Here is a 14,372-nt window from a genome sequence, read left to right on the forward strand (position 1 = left end):
CCTTGTTTTGGCAAAGACCTGATCTGCTATAAAATGTTTTTCACTATGGGAGAATTTCCACACTTTTATTGGAAGCTTCCTATATTGAACAGTCAAATTTAATAGGAAGAATCCACATTCCTCTTCAGTATCTCTTCTGCTGCAGTGATGGATGAATAACCTAGATTAGGAGAAAGCAAATGGACTGCAGTTTTTTTTTATAAACATTGACTAATGTATGTTAGCTGTGGTGGAGGTACTTGAGTTGGAGGGAAAAAAAAGTTCTGAGGTAATAAATTATTTCTTACAGATAGGCATACCTTATTAACCTTTGCAGAAGCTAAAATTTATGGAATCTTCATATTTTATTAAACCAGTATGAAAGAATGAATCCCCTTGGATTGGGCTGCTGTTCTAAGTCTGTCTTCTGTCTCTTTGCCTTTTTACTCAATTGCAAAAGCTTTGATCAAGTAGCAGCAGTCTCCTCTGGCCTGACCTTGCCATAGGAATGGAGTCTTCTTTGATATTTTATCACTGATCCTCATCCACAATTTGAGATCACCTGATTCTGTTCTTTTTCTCAACTTTCTATCACTTGGCTGTTCTCTCAAGACAGCAGCAATGCCAATCTTCTCATTTTCTGTCAAGTGTTGAAGCAGTGATATTATACCTACTCACTCCTAAGAAGGAAAAGAGGAATACAAAACTACTTCAAAAACAAGTGTCTGCACAAGCTTTCTAGTCTTTGACATTATATTTTCAGGACATAAAAATATCTAACAAATAAAAAATATTAAGGCTATTTTATATTTGCTAGTTCTCAGTCCTGATTATAATATTGTCTCGACCAATCTTTGCTGATGAAATCCACATCATAGGGAGAAACTAAACATCTGCATTGCTGGTTTTTATTAAAATTAGGACACATGTAATTTGATCAGCATTGTGAGTAAATTATTTTAAGCTTCCATCTTAAAGATTAAAAACATAAGAAGCATTGATTTTGTAGAGTAATTCTATAGCATTTTTTTAGATGGAACACCTGGTTGAAATGAGTGTTAATATTCTAGAACGCACTTGTATGCTGAAACTTGGAAATGCTAATTTTACTTAGAATCTTCAAATAGTTATGTTTTCCCTTTCAATTGACCCGATGATTTATACAAAGTCCTATTGATGAGCCTGTCTCTGTAATTAACATTGCAGATGGATTCAAAGTTTGATCATACTTAATAATTATAGTGTATTAAAGATAGTAGTTATCATTAACTTCAACATAAGTACAGTTTTGAAAGTACAGATACGGTTCTGCTGAAGTTGGTTCCAGAAAATTCTGAACTGAAGACTTTAAACTGTTTTTTTTTTTTTGCTTTTTGCATTATAGTACAATTTTTTATATATTGCAACTCTAGATAATAGTCTAGAGAAGATTTTTAATTTTGCTAGTATTTTATTTTAAATGCACTGTATAAAACATTGTATTCTATGTTGATTATTTGGCTTAACTATATGAACATTCTAAAATATGCGATAAAAAATAAAAATCTCAATGTTAGCTAAATAATGCCACTTAATATAGAAAATTATATTGGAAACATTGGAAACATTTAAATACAAACCTATCCTACCTTGCCTTATTTAAACTAAAAATGTATTGAATTAGTATTGAAAATTATATTAATAATTTTTCTGCACAGTATATTGACAGCCGCCTACCTAATGTCAGATAGTTAATTAGATTTTTGTAGTATCTATTATTTTATATTATTTGTGCTTTTACAAATTTGGTTATTGTTTTTATTCTGTTTTTAATTGTTTGCCATTCAGAGTCAGATGTGATATGTGTATATGTGATGGGCAGCTACAGTATATAAAGGTATTAATATTTGAGTTCCTTACTCTCTTAAGAGAGACCATGATAAATGATACTGTGGTAGCATAATTGATGGCCAAATTTGAAATTTTAATCCAGTGCAGAGTTTTGGTTGGAAAGATGGTACTGTTTGCAAATCAGTGCATAGCTGTTTGTTTTCTTGATCTTCTTCTGAAATTGTATTTGTAAACACAATGACTTTCTTGAGTAGCTGCTATTAACTTCTCAATTTTACAATAGTTTTACCATTGCTTGAAGTACCTGGAGATATTAATGAAATTTTGAAAGCTCAGGGGAGACATGATAGGAGTCTTCCAATATTTGAAGGTTTGTCACAGAGATGAGGGCATCGATTTATTCTCCGTAAAATCTGAGGGCAGGGGCTTCTCAGAGGGTGATTCAACCTGGAAATAAGGTGGAATTTCCTGAAAGTGAAAATGATTGATCAATGGAACAGCTAATTTTAGCAGATCAGATAAATGGCCTGAAAATAACAGTAATTTTAATAAGGACAAACATGAAGTTCTCCAGCATGACAAGTGGAGAATCCACCAATGGTCAATCCTATCTCCCAAGAAGAAGCTATGGCATACCAGGGATCAATTTCACCAATGGGTTAACTTCGTCTTCTGCCCGGATAGACTAAGTCGAGACTAGGATTGACCATTGGTGGATTCTCCATCGTCATGCTGAGAAAAGGCGTTCAGGTAAGACAACGCCCCTTTACCTAGGAAACAAAAATCAAATTTATGGAGTGTAAGATGATAAAGATACTTCTAAAAGAGATCTTTTAGTCAATAGTAGTTGACTAGAAATAGAATAGTAGCCAGAAGTGTAGTGTGGCTGCAAAAGGCAAATACAATTTCAGACTGCATCAACAGATGTAATTTGCAAATCACAGCTTGCAGTTGTTCCACTTTATTCTGCTTTGGTTGGGTCATGGGTCCTGTTCTGGGCACTATTCAAGAAGGATTCAGAGAAATTTGAACATGTTCAAAGAAAGACAGTGATGATGATCAAAGGAGTATTGTTGAACCCAATAAACTCACATTGGAAGAAATATATAAGCGTATATATATATATCAAATTGCAAATCCACTTTTTGCTTTCCCTTCTGGTAAAATATTTCAGTTCAGCTGTTTCTGAACAATGAAAAAGTTTTCAGATTCTTTTTTTAGTAGAAAATAGGATTTGGAAGATTTTGAAATTCAATAACGTTTTGGAATTTATTTATTTTTAATTTGACATATTTGCAAAGCTAATATAAAGATTTTTGTACATGGTATGATTTTAATGACATACATTATCTGCTTCAGATCTGATATATTATGTTCTTAATCTGTGCTTGAGATATTTTATCAGTGCTTTTCTAGACAACTTTAAACAATAAGCTTTTAATGGACAACCCAGTGAAAACTTTAGTCTGTATATAACTAGAACCAACTAGTACATATTCCTTTCCTACCAAGAGTTAGTAGTAATCTCAGACTCTGTTCTTTTCTTTCCCTTTTTAACTTAAGTAGATATAGTTAAGTTACATTTATTAAACAAGAGTATTTATGTCAGCATGCCCTGGTCAGAATGAAATGTATTACAAGAACGATATGTGTTTGGTTTGTGTAGAAATGCTTTTATTTTTCTTTGGTAGTGTGAACTACCAAAATAATGGAGTGTATAAAATCTTTGGACTTTAGGACAAGGATCTCAAACTCAGATCATCACAAGCCTTTCATAAAGACTGGTCAATTAGTTTGAAGTCTGCAACTTTGAAAGCTTTATACATTGACGTAAACACCTGTAGTTTTCTGGACAGCAGCTGCTGGTAACGAGAGCTACACCAGTGATGTGGGGATCAGGCAAGTGGAAAGAGGGGGGTTCAGTCCTGTGCTTGGCTCTAACAGTACATCTATAGGCGGCAAGACATGCAGCCATTTTGTTTGTCCTGTGTGGACACAGATCAATGCTTTTGTTCCGGAGTACAACTGTTGGCCTTAGTTTCTCTGATAAACCTGCTGAATTCCACAGCCTTGTACATCTCCCTCAGTCCCGTAGTGTTTGCGGGAGGGAGGAGATGGAGAGAGTGAGAATTAGGGTAAAATTAAATTAAATTAAAGATTTGACAGTTCCTGTTTTGCTGCAGTCCATGAATGAGGAGGGCCTTTTTATTCTGGGCAGCAAGCAAGCTTGCACTGTCTTTTTCTATCCCTTCTTGTCTGTCAGTCCACCTCTCTATCTTACAGTTGTCTCACAGTGACACCCCCATTTAAATGGGCTACAAACAATGCCATCTTTTTTTGAAATAAACTTGTTGTAAGCAGGCTTTGGTGGTCGTACTCTTTGTAAGTATTGTTATGGTTCTCAAAATTGATCTGGAAGTCCTCATGTTGGAGACTGCTACAGTACCTGAGAATGTGAATAGTCAGCATTTTAGTTGATTGTTATCATGTGATGAGCATGTTCAGGATAATTATGAAATCATGAACATTAATTTTCAACTAAGAATAAGATATTTGATAGTAATTCAGGACAGTGGTATTGCAATGAAATTGCATAGATGTCTATTGCTTATGTAAGTAGATAATAGCTAATGGATTCTGTTTATTTTTTTGCAGGTGTCAGCTGCGATGCATGTTTAAAAGGAAATTTCCGAGGTCGCAGATACAAGTGTTTAATTTGCTACGATTACGATCTGTGTGCATCTTGTTATGAAAGTGGTGCAACGACGACAAGGCATACAACTGACCATCCAATGCAGTGCATACTAACAAGGGTAGATTTTGGTAAATGATTCTTGTCTTTTATGTATTTATTTATTTACTTACTTACTTAGCAGCCTGTATTTCTAAGTCAACAAAAATTACTTCTGGCATTTTATCACAGAACAAAGAGGAAAAAAACAAAATAAACATAAAAAATAGTAAAAACACAAAAATTCAATATTGCATATGTATTATGGTTTTGTAGATTGTAACTTTAAAGCTCTATTAAACTAACTTGAGTTTTTGGTAGACGGATGGATGCCCCACCACAGATTTTTGCTCTTTTTCTTTGGCACCTTTGAGGAAAGGATTGGAAGTGAGGCAGGTGAGGATATGTGTGCCATTAAAAAATGCAGTAACTTGTGTTCTTGTGTCAGATGTCAGGAGGCAAGTAAATAATGGCAGCATTTGCGTGATGACTTGTACCTGAGGGGAAAAAAGGTTTTACATTGGAGGTTTCTTTAGTGTACCAACAGATAATTAAAATAATTTTAATTAGAATATTTATTTATTTAAAATCATTTAAAACTGAGGTCCTTCTAGCCAACTTACGCTTTAAAGCTGCCATGTCATTTGATTCGGAATCAACTTGTATGAGTTAAGGGGTATTTTCTTTTACTGTTTGAATTGTAAATTTGCTTAGGGTTTTTGTGGTTTAAAAATTAGAAGGAAAAAAACAAGAGAGGTCTTAGAACTAATATGATAGGAGAAACAAATTTGAAAATATATTAGTCGAATGAACATTCAACCAAGATTGCTGTGGGAAAGATTTCATTATTGGCTTTGGTATTTCTATAGCTTTTACACTCTTTTTTCATATTTCAAATATCTTCTAGAATTGTAAATAATAGAGGGATTGTAACTGCTGTAAATGTGCTCACATTTTGCTTGATAGTTCTCTGCTTCATTTTAAAATCAAAACATTTCTATTCATGACATGTGAAAAAAAGTGGCATAGATCAAGATTATATGGTGGTTTCAGTGCTGTTATAACTTGAACAGTTGCTAAACAAATGATTGTAAGTCCAGGACTACTTATATATTTAAATCAGCCAAAGACAATTTATCCTTAACAAATGGCAATAACTTACTCACTGCAAGTTTTTCTTTTTTATCTGTTGATACCTTTTTCTTTTCCTTTTTTGGGGAAACGTTTGTGTAAAAGTATCTGTTCAGTTTCACTTTTTTATGTGTGTGTTTTTTTATAAATTTTAAAATAGAATGTTGATGTCCGCATAGATTACACTATTTGTGCTTCGGTGACCTATAATAGCTACAGTAATATAGTCATTTTGATTTTTCTTTTAAGTCAAAAGGGCAAAAATGTTATGTCACAAATACTAATTTGAATATGGCTATGAGAATTTGCCTCCTATGAAGAAATAGTTTTTTTTGACATTAAGAACTTGTTTTAATAAGAAAATGTGGGCTCCTTTTTAAACGGGGATTTCCAAAACTGTTTTTCTTTTCATTTCCTGTGTGTGTGTGTGTGTGTGTGTGTGCGCGCACACACATATACAACACAAATATATGCATACATATTTGTGTGTTTATGCACCTGTGTGCAAGTGCGCCTTTTAAGTCAGTCTTGACTCCTATCAACTACACAAAAAGTCCTTGCAGTTTTCTTGACAAGATTTTCTGAAGTGGTTTGTCCTTGTCTCCTCCCTAGGGTGGAGACAGAGGAACTGGCCCAGAGTCACCAGCTGGACTTGAGCCTAAGGTGGGATTGGAACTCACACTCTAACCTGGTGTCTTAACCACTACACTAAATGGCTCTCACATATATGATAATGTTATCCATTCGGTCATGTCTGACTCTTGGACTCTTGGGGATTCTGTGGGCCAGGTCTCTCCACATCTTATGATCTTGCACTACATCTTTGAATTGTTCTATGCTGTGTCTGGGGCCAGTTTTGATGGTGTCCAGCCATCCCCCTAACTCTTCCCAGCATTCTCCAGTCAATTCCACTGTAGGACATAGCCAGAATAAGTGAGATCGTACATACATACAATTACAAAACAAACTAAAAGTACAAATAAAAATAAAATATCTAAAACTGATTAAATCAGTGAGAAGTATGGACTTATGGGCAAATGCTACATACGGGAAGACTGGCTGCTCTTTCCTATTTTCCCCTGTAACAACAGCCTTATGGGATAGCTGGGGTAAGAGAATGTGACTTGCTCCAAGTCACGCAGTGAGCATAAAATTAGCTTTTCTTTTCATTTTCCGCAGGAAGAGCACAGTGGGAGATGGCAATGAGAACTAGAAGGTCTTGATACAAAGCACAACAAAATGAATACCTATCATTTTGAATTTGATATAGAAAAGTTTGCAGTTGCCCAACCTGAAAGCCTTTGAGGCATACGCAGAGCATGGCAACTCGTAGATTAGTGTGATGCTTAATTCTGTGAATGTCTTCAGTCTGTAATATTTTATCAGAAAACTGTGTTAGGAATGTCTGTCTGGATTTTTCTTAACACAGATGAAATTTAATTCAGGAGGTTCCTTTTATACTGGTTTTGGACTATACCTAAAAATTACGTAAGTACAGGAAAGATTCGAGTGATTGAAAAATCCAATTTCTAGATGCCGGCAAAAAATTAATTGAGACTATTGTATCATAGTGCTCCGGGAGGAAAACAATATACATTACATAATACTTTGCTTATACGACGTTTTCCCGAAAGTAAGACCTACCCCGAAAATAAGCCCTAGCTTGCTTTTTGGGGTGGCCCTAATATAAGCCCTACCCCCCAAAATAACCCCTAGTTTTGGGACGAGGTGCACACCTAAAAATCAAGCTAGGATGGGGGTGGGAGGGTAAAGCTTACCATTGCAGCCAGGCCTCCCATGGATTGACACTTGCCTCACCGGCCCACTTCTTCTGCGGCCGAAGGAGCAGCTTCATTCTGTAGCTGAGAGTGGAACGCCGGCCTGCATTTCGCAGTCAGAGGCCTTTCCAGAAGGCCTCCTTCGGCTGCAGAAGAAGTGGGCTGCCTGGCTGGGGCTGTTGGTGCCGCTGCTGCGAGGTAAGTGAAAAAGACACACACACACCCTGAAAATAAGACCTGGTGCCTCTTTTGGAAGCAAAAAAAAAAAGACCGGGTTTTATTTTGGGGAAAACACAGTACATGCTTTTTCCCAGTTTTTTCATCTGAACAATAAAGTATACAGTAAAGTATTTTAGAAACAGTGAGAGGATTTTGTGAATTGTTTATCTTCCTGCTTTTCTTACCTTTCCATGTTTCTTCCTACTTTTCCTTTCTTCCACGTTTTTCTCTTCATTGGGTTACTTTGATCTTGCATCAAATTCTACTCCGTGTTTTTAGTTCTTTTGCTTAGGAGAGTGTGCATGTGTGTGCATGCACCAATATTATTTCATTGTCGTTATGTACTGTTATCTCGGTATATATTCCCTGTGATATGTCTCTTACTAAATTTGCTGTCCGCATTTTGATTAGCACTTCAACTGTTACTGTTTACAAACAGGAAAAGAAATGACAAAATCACACCAATTTTGAACAGATGGTAACAGATTTTTTTCCCTGCAAATGATTTTTTTTTGGGTGGGGGGTGCTGGAAGATTGAGAAACAATGACAGAAACCCTGGCAGTGACATTGAAAGGGGCAAGCAAGAACATTTTGCCCATACAAAAATACTCCAAAGTTTGCTGATACAGTAGCCTAGCACACAAGAGATTTTTTCCCTAGCTCTGCTATTTCCTTAGAGGAGATAGTAGCAGTGCTTCTGTGTGAGAAATGGAAGACAAATATTTTTTTCCTTTAAAGCCCTGCAGGCTGGGATGGCTGCAATTTAGGCAGTGATTCTGAGTCACTGAAGAGACTTAAATATTAGCAGTTTGCAGCTTTATTACACTCTTTCCAACATAGACTAGAAAGATTGAAATTAATGCATTTAATTATATTTGAGCATTACCATTATTATATTTTTATCTTGCGTATGTATGTGTGTGTGTGTGTGTTCATTGTCATCTCAAGACAGCTAACATATTTGGTATTTTTGCCTTCTATTTTTCCTGCAACAACACCCCGTAGTGGGGTGTACTTGACTGAAAGGGAGTGACTTGCTCAGAGTCACCCAGCCAGCTCTGCCTAAGGGAGGACTAGCATTCACAGTCTCCTGCTTTTTAGGTTTGCACTTGAACCACTACACCAAACTAGCTGTCATAATCAATTGTCCTCAACCTACAATCACTTGGTCAGAGATGATCCCAAGTTACAAAGGCATGGTTACAACTGATCTCGGAATTCCAGCTGTTCCTGCACCCTCATGGTCATGTGACCCCAATCTGGGTGCCTGGTAACACTGTTGAGTTTACCATAGGTTGCCAAGTGCAGTTACATGATTGTGATTTCCAACCTTCCCTGTTGACTTCCCCAGAAAGACAATGGGGAAGCCAACAGGTTAACCTGGCTGCCAGCCTAGGACTTGCAACTTCCTGATTGCTTCCCCACTGAGTTTGGTCATGGAAGCCAGCAGGAAGTTGCCTCACCTAACAACTATGGCAGTGGTGGCGAACCTATGGCACGGGTGCCAGAGGCGGCACTCAGAGCCCTCTCTGTGGGCATGCGCGCCGTCACCCCAGTCCTAGGCTTTCAGCTGGGTTTTATAAAACCTTTTCGCTTTAGGCCTCTGCCGCCATGTACACAAAAAAAAGGTTCAATCAATCAGTCAATTTCAACTTCTCACTGAAAAAAAAAGATCTTGCAAAGTTGGAATTGATTGATTGAACTTTTTAGTCCCACCCAGTCTGCTGTTACCACTGCAGCCACGCCCACCCAATGGGCCACACCCACCCAATGGGCCACACCCACCCGGCACCCGACGATGCATAAGTGGGTTTTGGGTTGCAGTTTGGGCACTCGGTCTCTAAAAGGTTCGCCATCACTGAACTATGGGATTCAGTTAACAACAGCAAATGGGACTGAAGGGATTGCCATCACTAAGTGATGGAGTCTTGCTTTACAATCACATTGCTTAGCAATGGAAATTCTGGTCTCAATTGTTGTTGTAAGTCGTGGACTACCTGTGCCTTTGCCAGTAAAATACTACTTCTCAGATGCTTGCAATGAACTCAACTGATGACCCATGTGATGCTTTTGAAGATAAGACAGTACAGGTAGTCCTTGTTTAGCAGCCACAATTGAGCCCGGCAACTTGGTTGTTAAGTGAAGTGGTCACTGAGTGAAACGGCAACTGTGTTTTTGATGTTACTTCAGCTTTCCTTTGCTTTGCACATCTGCAAAGGCTGGTAAATATGTGGACTGGTTGCAAAGTTACTTTTTCATTACCATCGTAATTGCAAAGGGTTGCTAAAAGAGGCAGTAGCTAAACTAGAAGACCTGTAAAATGGGCTTAGAGCATCTGTTCACTCCCTCTGTTGTGTATACAGTATTCCATAGCGATGGCTTTATTCTCTATAATTAAATAACTAACATGATAAAGTCATCTAGCCCTTCCATCTGGGTGAATTTATCTTCATATTTAAATAGTACAGTAGATGGTTTTAAAAAACGGGGTAAGAGGTGTTGAATTAGAGAGTATAAACTATAAGTAAGTGAAATGTTTAACTCTTAGCCCAAAAAGAACCAGATGGTGGTTACAGTCTATGCACATTTAAACGTCGTAATATTAATCATCTGGGTTGAACTATATCAAAAATAGACAATGCAATATTCATTGGCCTTTATATTGGATGATTTGTCTTAGTGTAGTTATTTTTAAGCTAATGTCTAAAATAATTTCATATTGAGCATTGATATTGAGAGTGTGCAGTGTTAGGGGGGAAAATGGAAAGAATGGTCATTTTGATTATTGCTCTCTCCTTGAATAATGGCAGGACTTTTTTCTTTGAGTCAATTTCAACTCCTGGAAAACTACATGTAGTTTTCTTAGCAACAGTTTTGGAAGTGTTTTTCTACTGCCTCCTTTCTAGGCCTGAGACAGAGCGATGGGCTAAAGTTGCCCATTTGTTCGTGGTTAAAACAGGACTACTACTCGTGTTTCTCAATTTCCAGTGCTTTAGCCATTAATTGTACACACTCTTTGTTAACTTTATTTTTAATTCCATCTTGCTTTTACATAACTAGATCCATAATTTGATTTTTAAATTATGTCCAGTCCTCTGAAATAACATCTAATCCAGCTACTGTGTAGAATTTATCCAATTCAATTTGTAATCACATATCCACTGTTCCTGTAAAAGAAAATACTTCTAGAAATCACATTACTACAGAGCAGATAGTCCAGAATAAATACCGAGTTGAGTTGGTAAGCCATGTTTGTAAAAAAAAGTAAAGGACAAAAAAACAAACACCAAGAAGGAGGAGGCAGAAAGGCGTTTCTAGCAGCAACCCAGATTTCCTTCAGAAGGCAACGTGGCTAAAGGTATTGAGTTTGTGGAGCAGAAATCAGGCACAATTACAGAAAAGATAAGCAACCAGACCATCTGCCAGGATGACATTCAGCCAGTCATAGCATATTACCTGGCCAAGTCAATGAAGGAATAGTTGAACATACCCGTGGAGCCCTGGGCAGCCTGCCAGGAATTGACTGCATTTTCCTAAGGGTTGGTATTATCAACCAGCATATCCAGGGAGAGACTGTAATTGATGATGGGTAACCTTTTTGGCATCTAATCACACTCCGATTGACATCGTTTTAGAGGAGCAATTCAATTTTTCATCTAACTTTATATTGAAATCTACATTTGTTCAGCACACTTCCTCAACTCCAATAGAATTTGTTTTGCTGTGTTGTGTTCTTTCAGTGCAGCTCATAACCATAAGTGTCACTGTGCAGTCCATATACAATGCTCCTATCACAATACAGCAGCTGTGTCTGCCTAGTTTGGGTGTTTCTCAATTCTGTCAAGCACTTTGTCTTCACTATATGTGAAAGGAGCTTTGTGGCAGTTTTGATAGCATAAACCAAAGGCAAACTTTAAAAGTCATTAGGCATTTATACAGCAAAGCTTTAGTTATGTCCAGTTCTTTATATTTTTAAGGACTTTTTAAAGAACAACAATATCTTTGCTGAATTTTAAAAAATGTGGATAGAGAACATACCTTTGGTCCTTTAGTCTGTTCAGTGCTCCAGTCATACCAGCAACTCTTTCTTTTTCATGCTATGTGTAAATAGACCTGTTACCTTACTATTACACAGGTATCATAAGTTTACTACTATTAATATACTTATCTAGGGTGTTTGTTGTAATTTACACTATGGTTATCAGTTCAGCATCCAATAAATGTTAGCGATGTGAAGATAGGAAGCTTAATGTTTTGGTTTCTGGGGAGGTCAAAGTAATGTTGCGCTTCTGTTAAATTGGGAAATTGTTGAATTAACTCTGGAAGGAAGGCTGATCGTAATTTTTTTTAAAAAATAATAATAATAGCCCATCTCTTTCTAACTTCAGTCTTTCTTGTAGGCACTTTGTGAACACTTTTCAACATCATAAAAAGATTTCATCCGTGGGCAGGTAGAAATGCAATCAGCTGTTTTTGACCTTAGCATCTATGAAGCCATAGCAAAATCAAATCTTAATTTATTATTTGGCAAAATAGTGTAGCTTGAAACCACAATTTACTCTTTTTATGATGGTATATTAACACTAACCTGCCATTAGATACTTGTGCACAGTACGCCTTGGCTTTGGCTAATCATGAGACACCCAGGCAATGATTCAGAGAGAGACAGACCGCTGTTGATAATAGTTTCCATCTATTTCTGTCTCCCACCACCTGTGATACCCCAGAAACATGGTTGACCTGCAGGGGATTGTAAAAAATCAAGGCAGATGGCTTGCTTGAGACTAGAGCCATTGTACATGGGTGAGTGTGAGGGAGATGGCTAATCAGAACTGGGAGCAGTGGAAAAACTGGGCAAAGATTGATTTTATTTTGGATCTGCTCCTAATGTCCAGCAGCAGGAAGTGAGAGTTAATATATTTTTTTTAATTTCATAACTTGGATAGCACATAGAACAGGGGTGTCAAACTGCCGGCCCGCAAGCCGGATGCATCAAGGCGAAACCATACCCACCCCATTGCCGGCAATGGGGGAAAAAAGTCGTGATACGTCACGACACATCACGTGATATTGCGGGTTTGACACCCCTGACATAGATCAATGACTTTGTAAGCCACGATTTCTGGCTGTGGTTGCTACAAGGAATCTTAACTACAGTGTTGGGTCTAAGGAGGGTTAGATGACCTACTTAATGTAAATCTGGTAAGATGTGATATGTCATGTATATGCTGTATGAATTTTAACTTATTATTCAGATATTGGTGAAACAAATGAAGATCTGGTGGCAAGCCATGATTAATATGTCTATCTGCAAGAATGATTTTTCAATAAACCTTTATTGAAATAATCCCTGTTTTGCGGAAAGGCAGTCAGTGCTCCTTCCCTGCTAAAAGCGGCCATCTCTCTAACTGCATCTCGATAATAGCAAATATACAGGTAGTCCTCAACTTACAACCATTCATTCAGCAACTGTTTAAAAGGACAGCAGCACTGGAAAACGTGACTTCCCCGTGGTCACATGATCAAAATTCAGGTGCTTGGCAAACAGCATGTATTTAAGATAGTTGCAGTATCCTGGTGTCGTGTGATTGCAATCTTATGACCCTCCCAGCCAGCTTCCAACAAGCAAAGTCAACAGGGGAAGCCAGGTTTCTTTGATGTTCATGTGATTCATTTAACAACTGTGGCAAAAAAAGCTTATAAAATTCGGTGTAACTCACTTAACATTTGCCTTGCTTAGCAGCGGAGATTCTGCTCCCAATTGTAGTTGGGCTAGTCAAGGACTACCTCTGTTGTTGGTTTTAAATATTAGTTGATCAGAGTTATTGTTGTTCCTTAACTGTGATTTAATATTTTGCTAAACAGACTGCTTTGGCACAATTTTAAGTAATGAGAAACGGGCAAGAATTTGCTCTAGGGAAAAAGCACACATCCACCTGAGCGCATACCGTTATTTCAATTGCAGATGGGCCCTTTGAATATTTATAAGCTCAGGCCACTAAATACATAGCTGATACAAGAAAGCCATCATGGTTAGGAAGTTTTTTTGGCCACGTAGCTAGCCAAAGAGCTTACACATGTTCTCTCATGGATAGCAGTCATGTTGCAGATCCAGGAAACTTAACAGCTTGGATAATGAAAAAGGTATTTGGAGATTTATTTGGAGCAGTTTTGTGGTCGGTAAAAATAAGATTTAGTATTGCAGAAGGCTTACAAGGCCCAGAGTGCTCACTGGTGGCATATGTTATTTTCAGTGTGTCACTTGTCAGGGGGCACATAGCAAATAATTCCACTTGGATTTGAATTGAGAAGTTTTTATATATGCCCAGGATATTTTAAGAAGAGTTTTACCATTGGGACTAAAATTTCCATCACTAAGTGATGCTGTCACACTGCATCCCTTAGTGATGGCTGTCCTGGTTGCTGTCATAACCCCAGGACCATATCAGTCATTAAACAGGAAAAGACTGGAATTCCAGGCAGCAGGGGGGAGGGGCAGGTGCTCCAGTGGGTGGAGTGGGGGAGGTGCTACAGAGCACAGACAGATGAAAATTGGCTGGGGTAACTTCTAACTTCCTGCTGGTTTCCCCATTGACTTTGCTTGAGGGAAGCCAGCAAGAAATCACAATCACATTGGAAGTTGCAATCATGTAACCGCAGCATGCTACAGCATCATAATTGCAAGCTGGCACCAAGTACCTGG

At 37.7% G+C, this 14,372-nt stretch overlaps 1 protein-coding gene across 1 annotated transcript in view; it reads left to right on the top strand.

The window, feature by feature from the left end:
* KCMF1 (potassium channel modulatory factor 1) overlaps window positions 1–14,372 on the top strand; it is a 52,003-nt gene that overhangs the window by 20,478 nt on the left and 17,153 nt on the right. Inside the window, exon 2 of the mRNA XM_015818472.1 lies at window positions 4,465–4,632. Coding sequence (XP_015673958.1) covers window positions 4,465–4,632 — 168 coding nt within the window. The remainder of the gene's footprint in view (window positions 1–4,464; window positions 4,633–14,372) is intronic.

Source organism: Protobothrops mucrosquamatus, unplaced genomic scaffold (assembly GCF_001527695.2).
Source record: "Protobothrops mucrosquamatus isolate PMUCROS unplaced genomic scaffold, P.Mucros_1.0 scaffold744, whole genome shotgun sequence".
NCBI classification, from domain to species: domain Eukaryota; kingdom Metazoa; phylum Chordata; class Lepidosauria; order Squamata; family Viperidae; genus Protobothrops; species Protobothrops mucrosquamatus.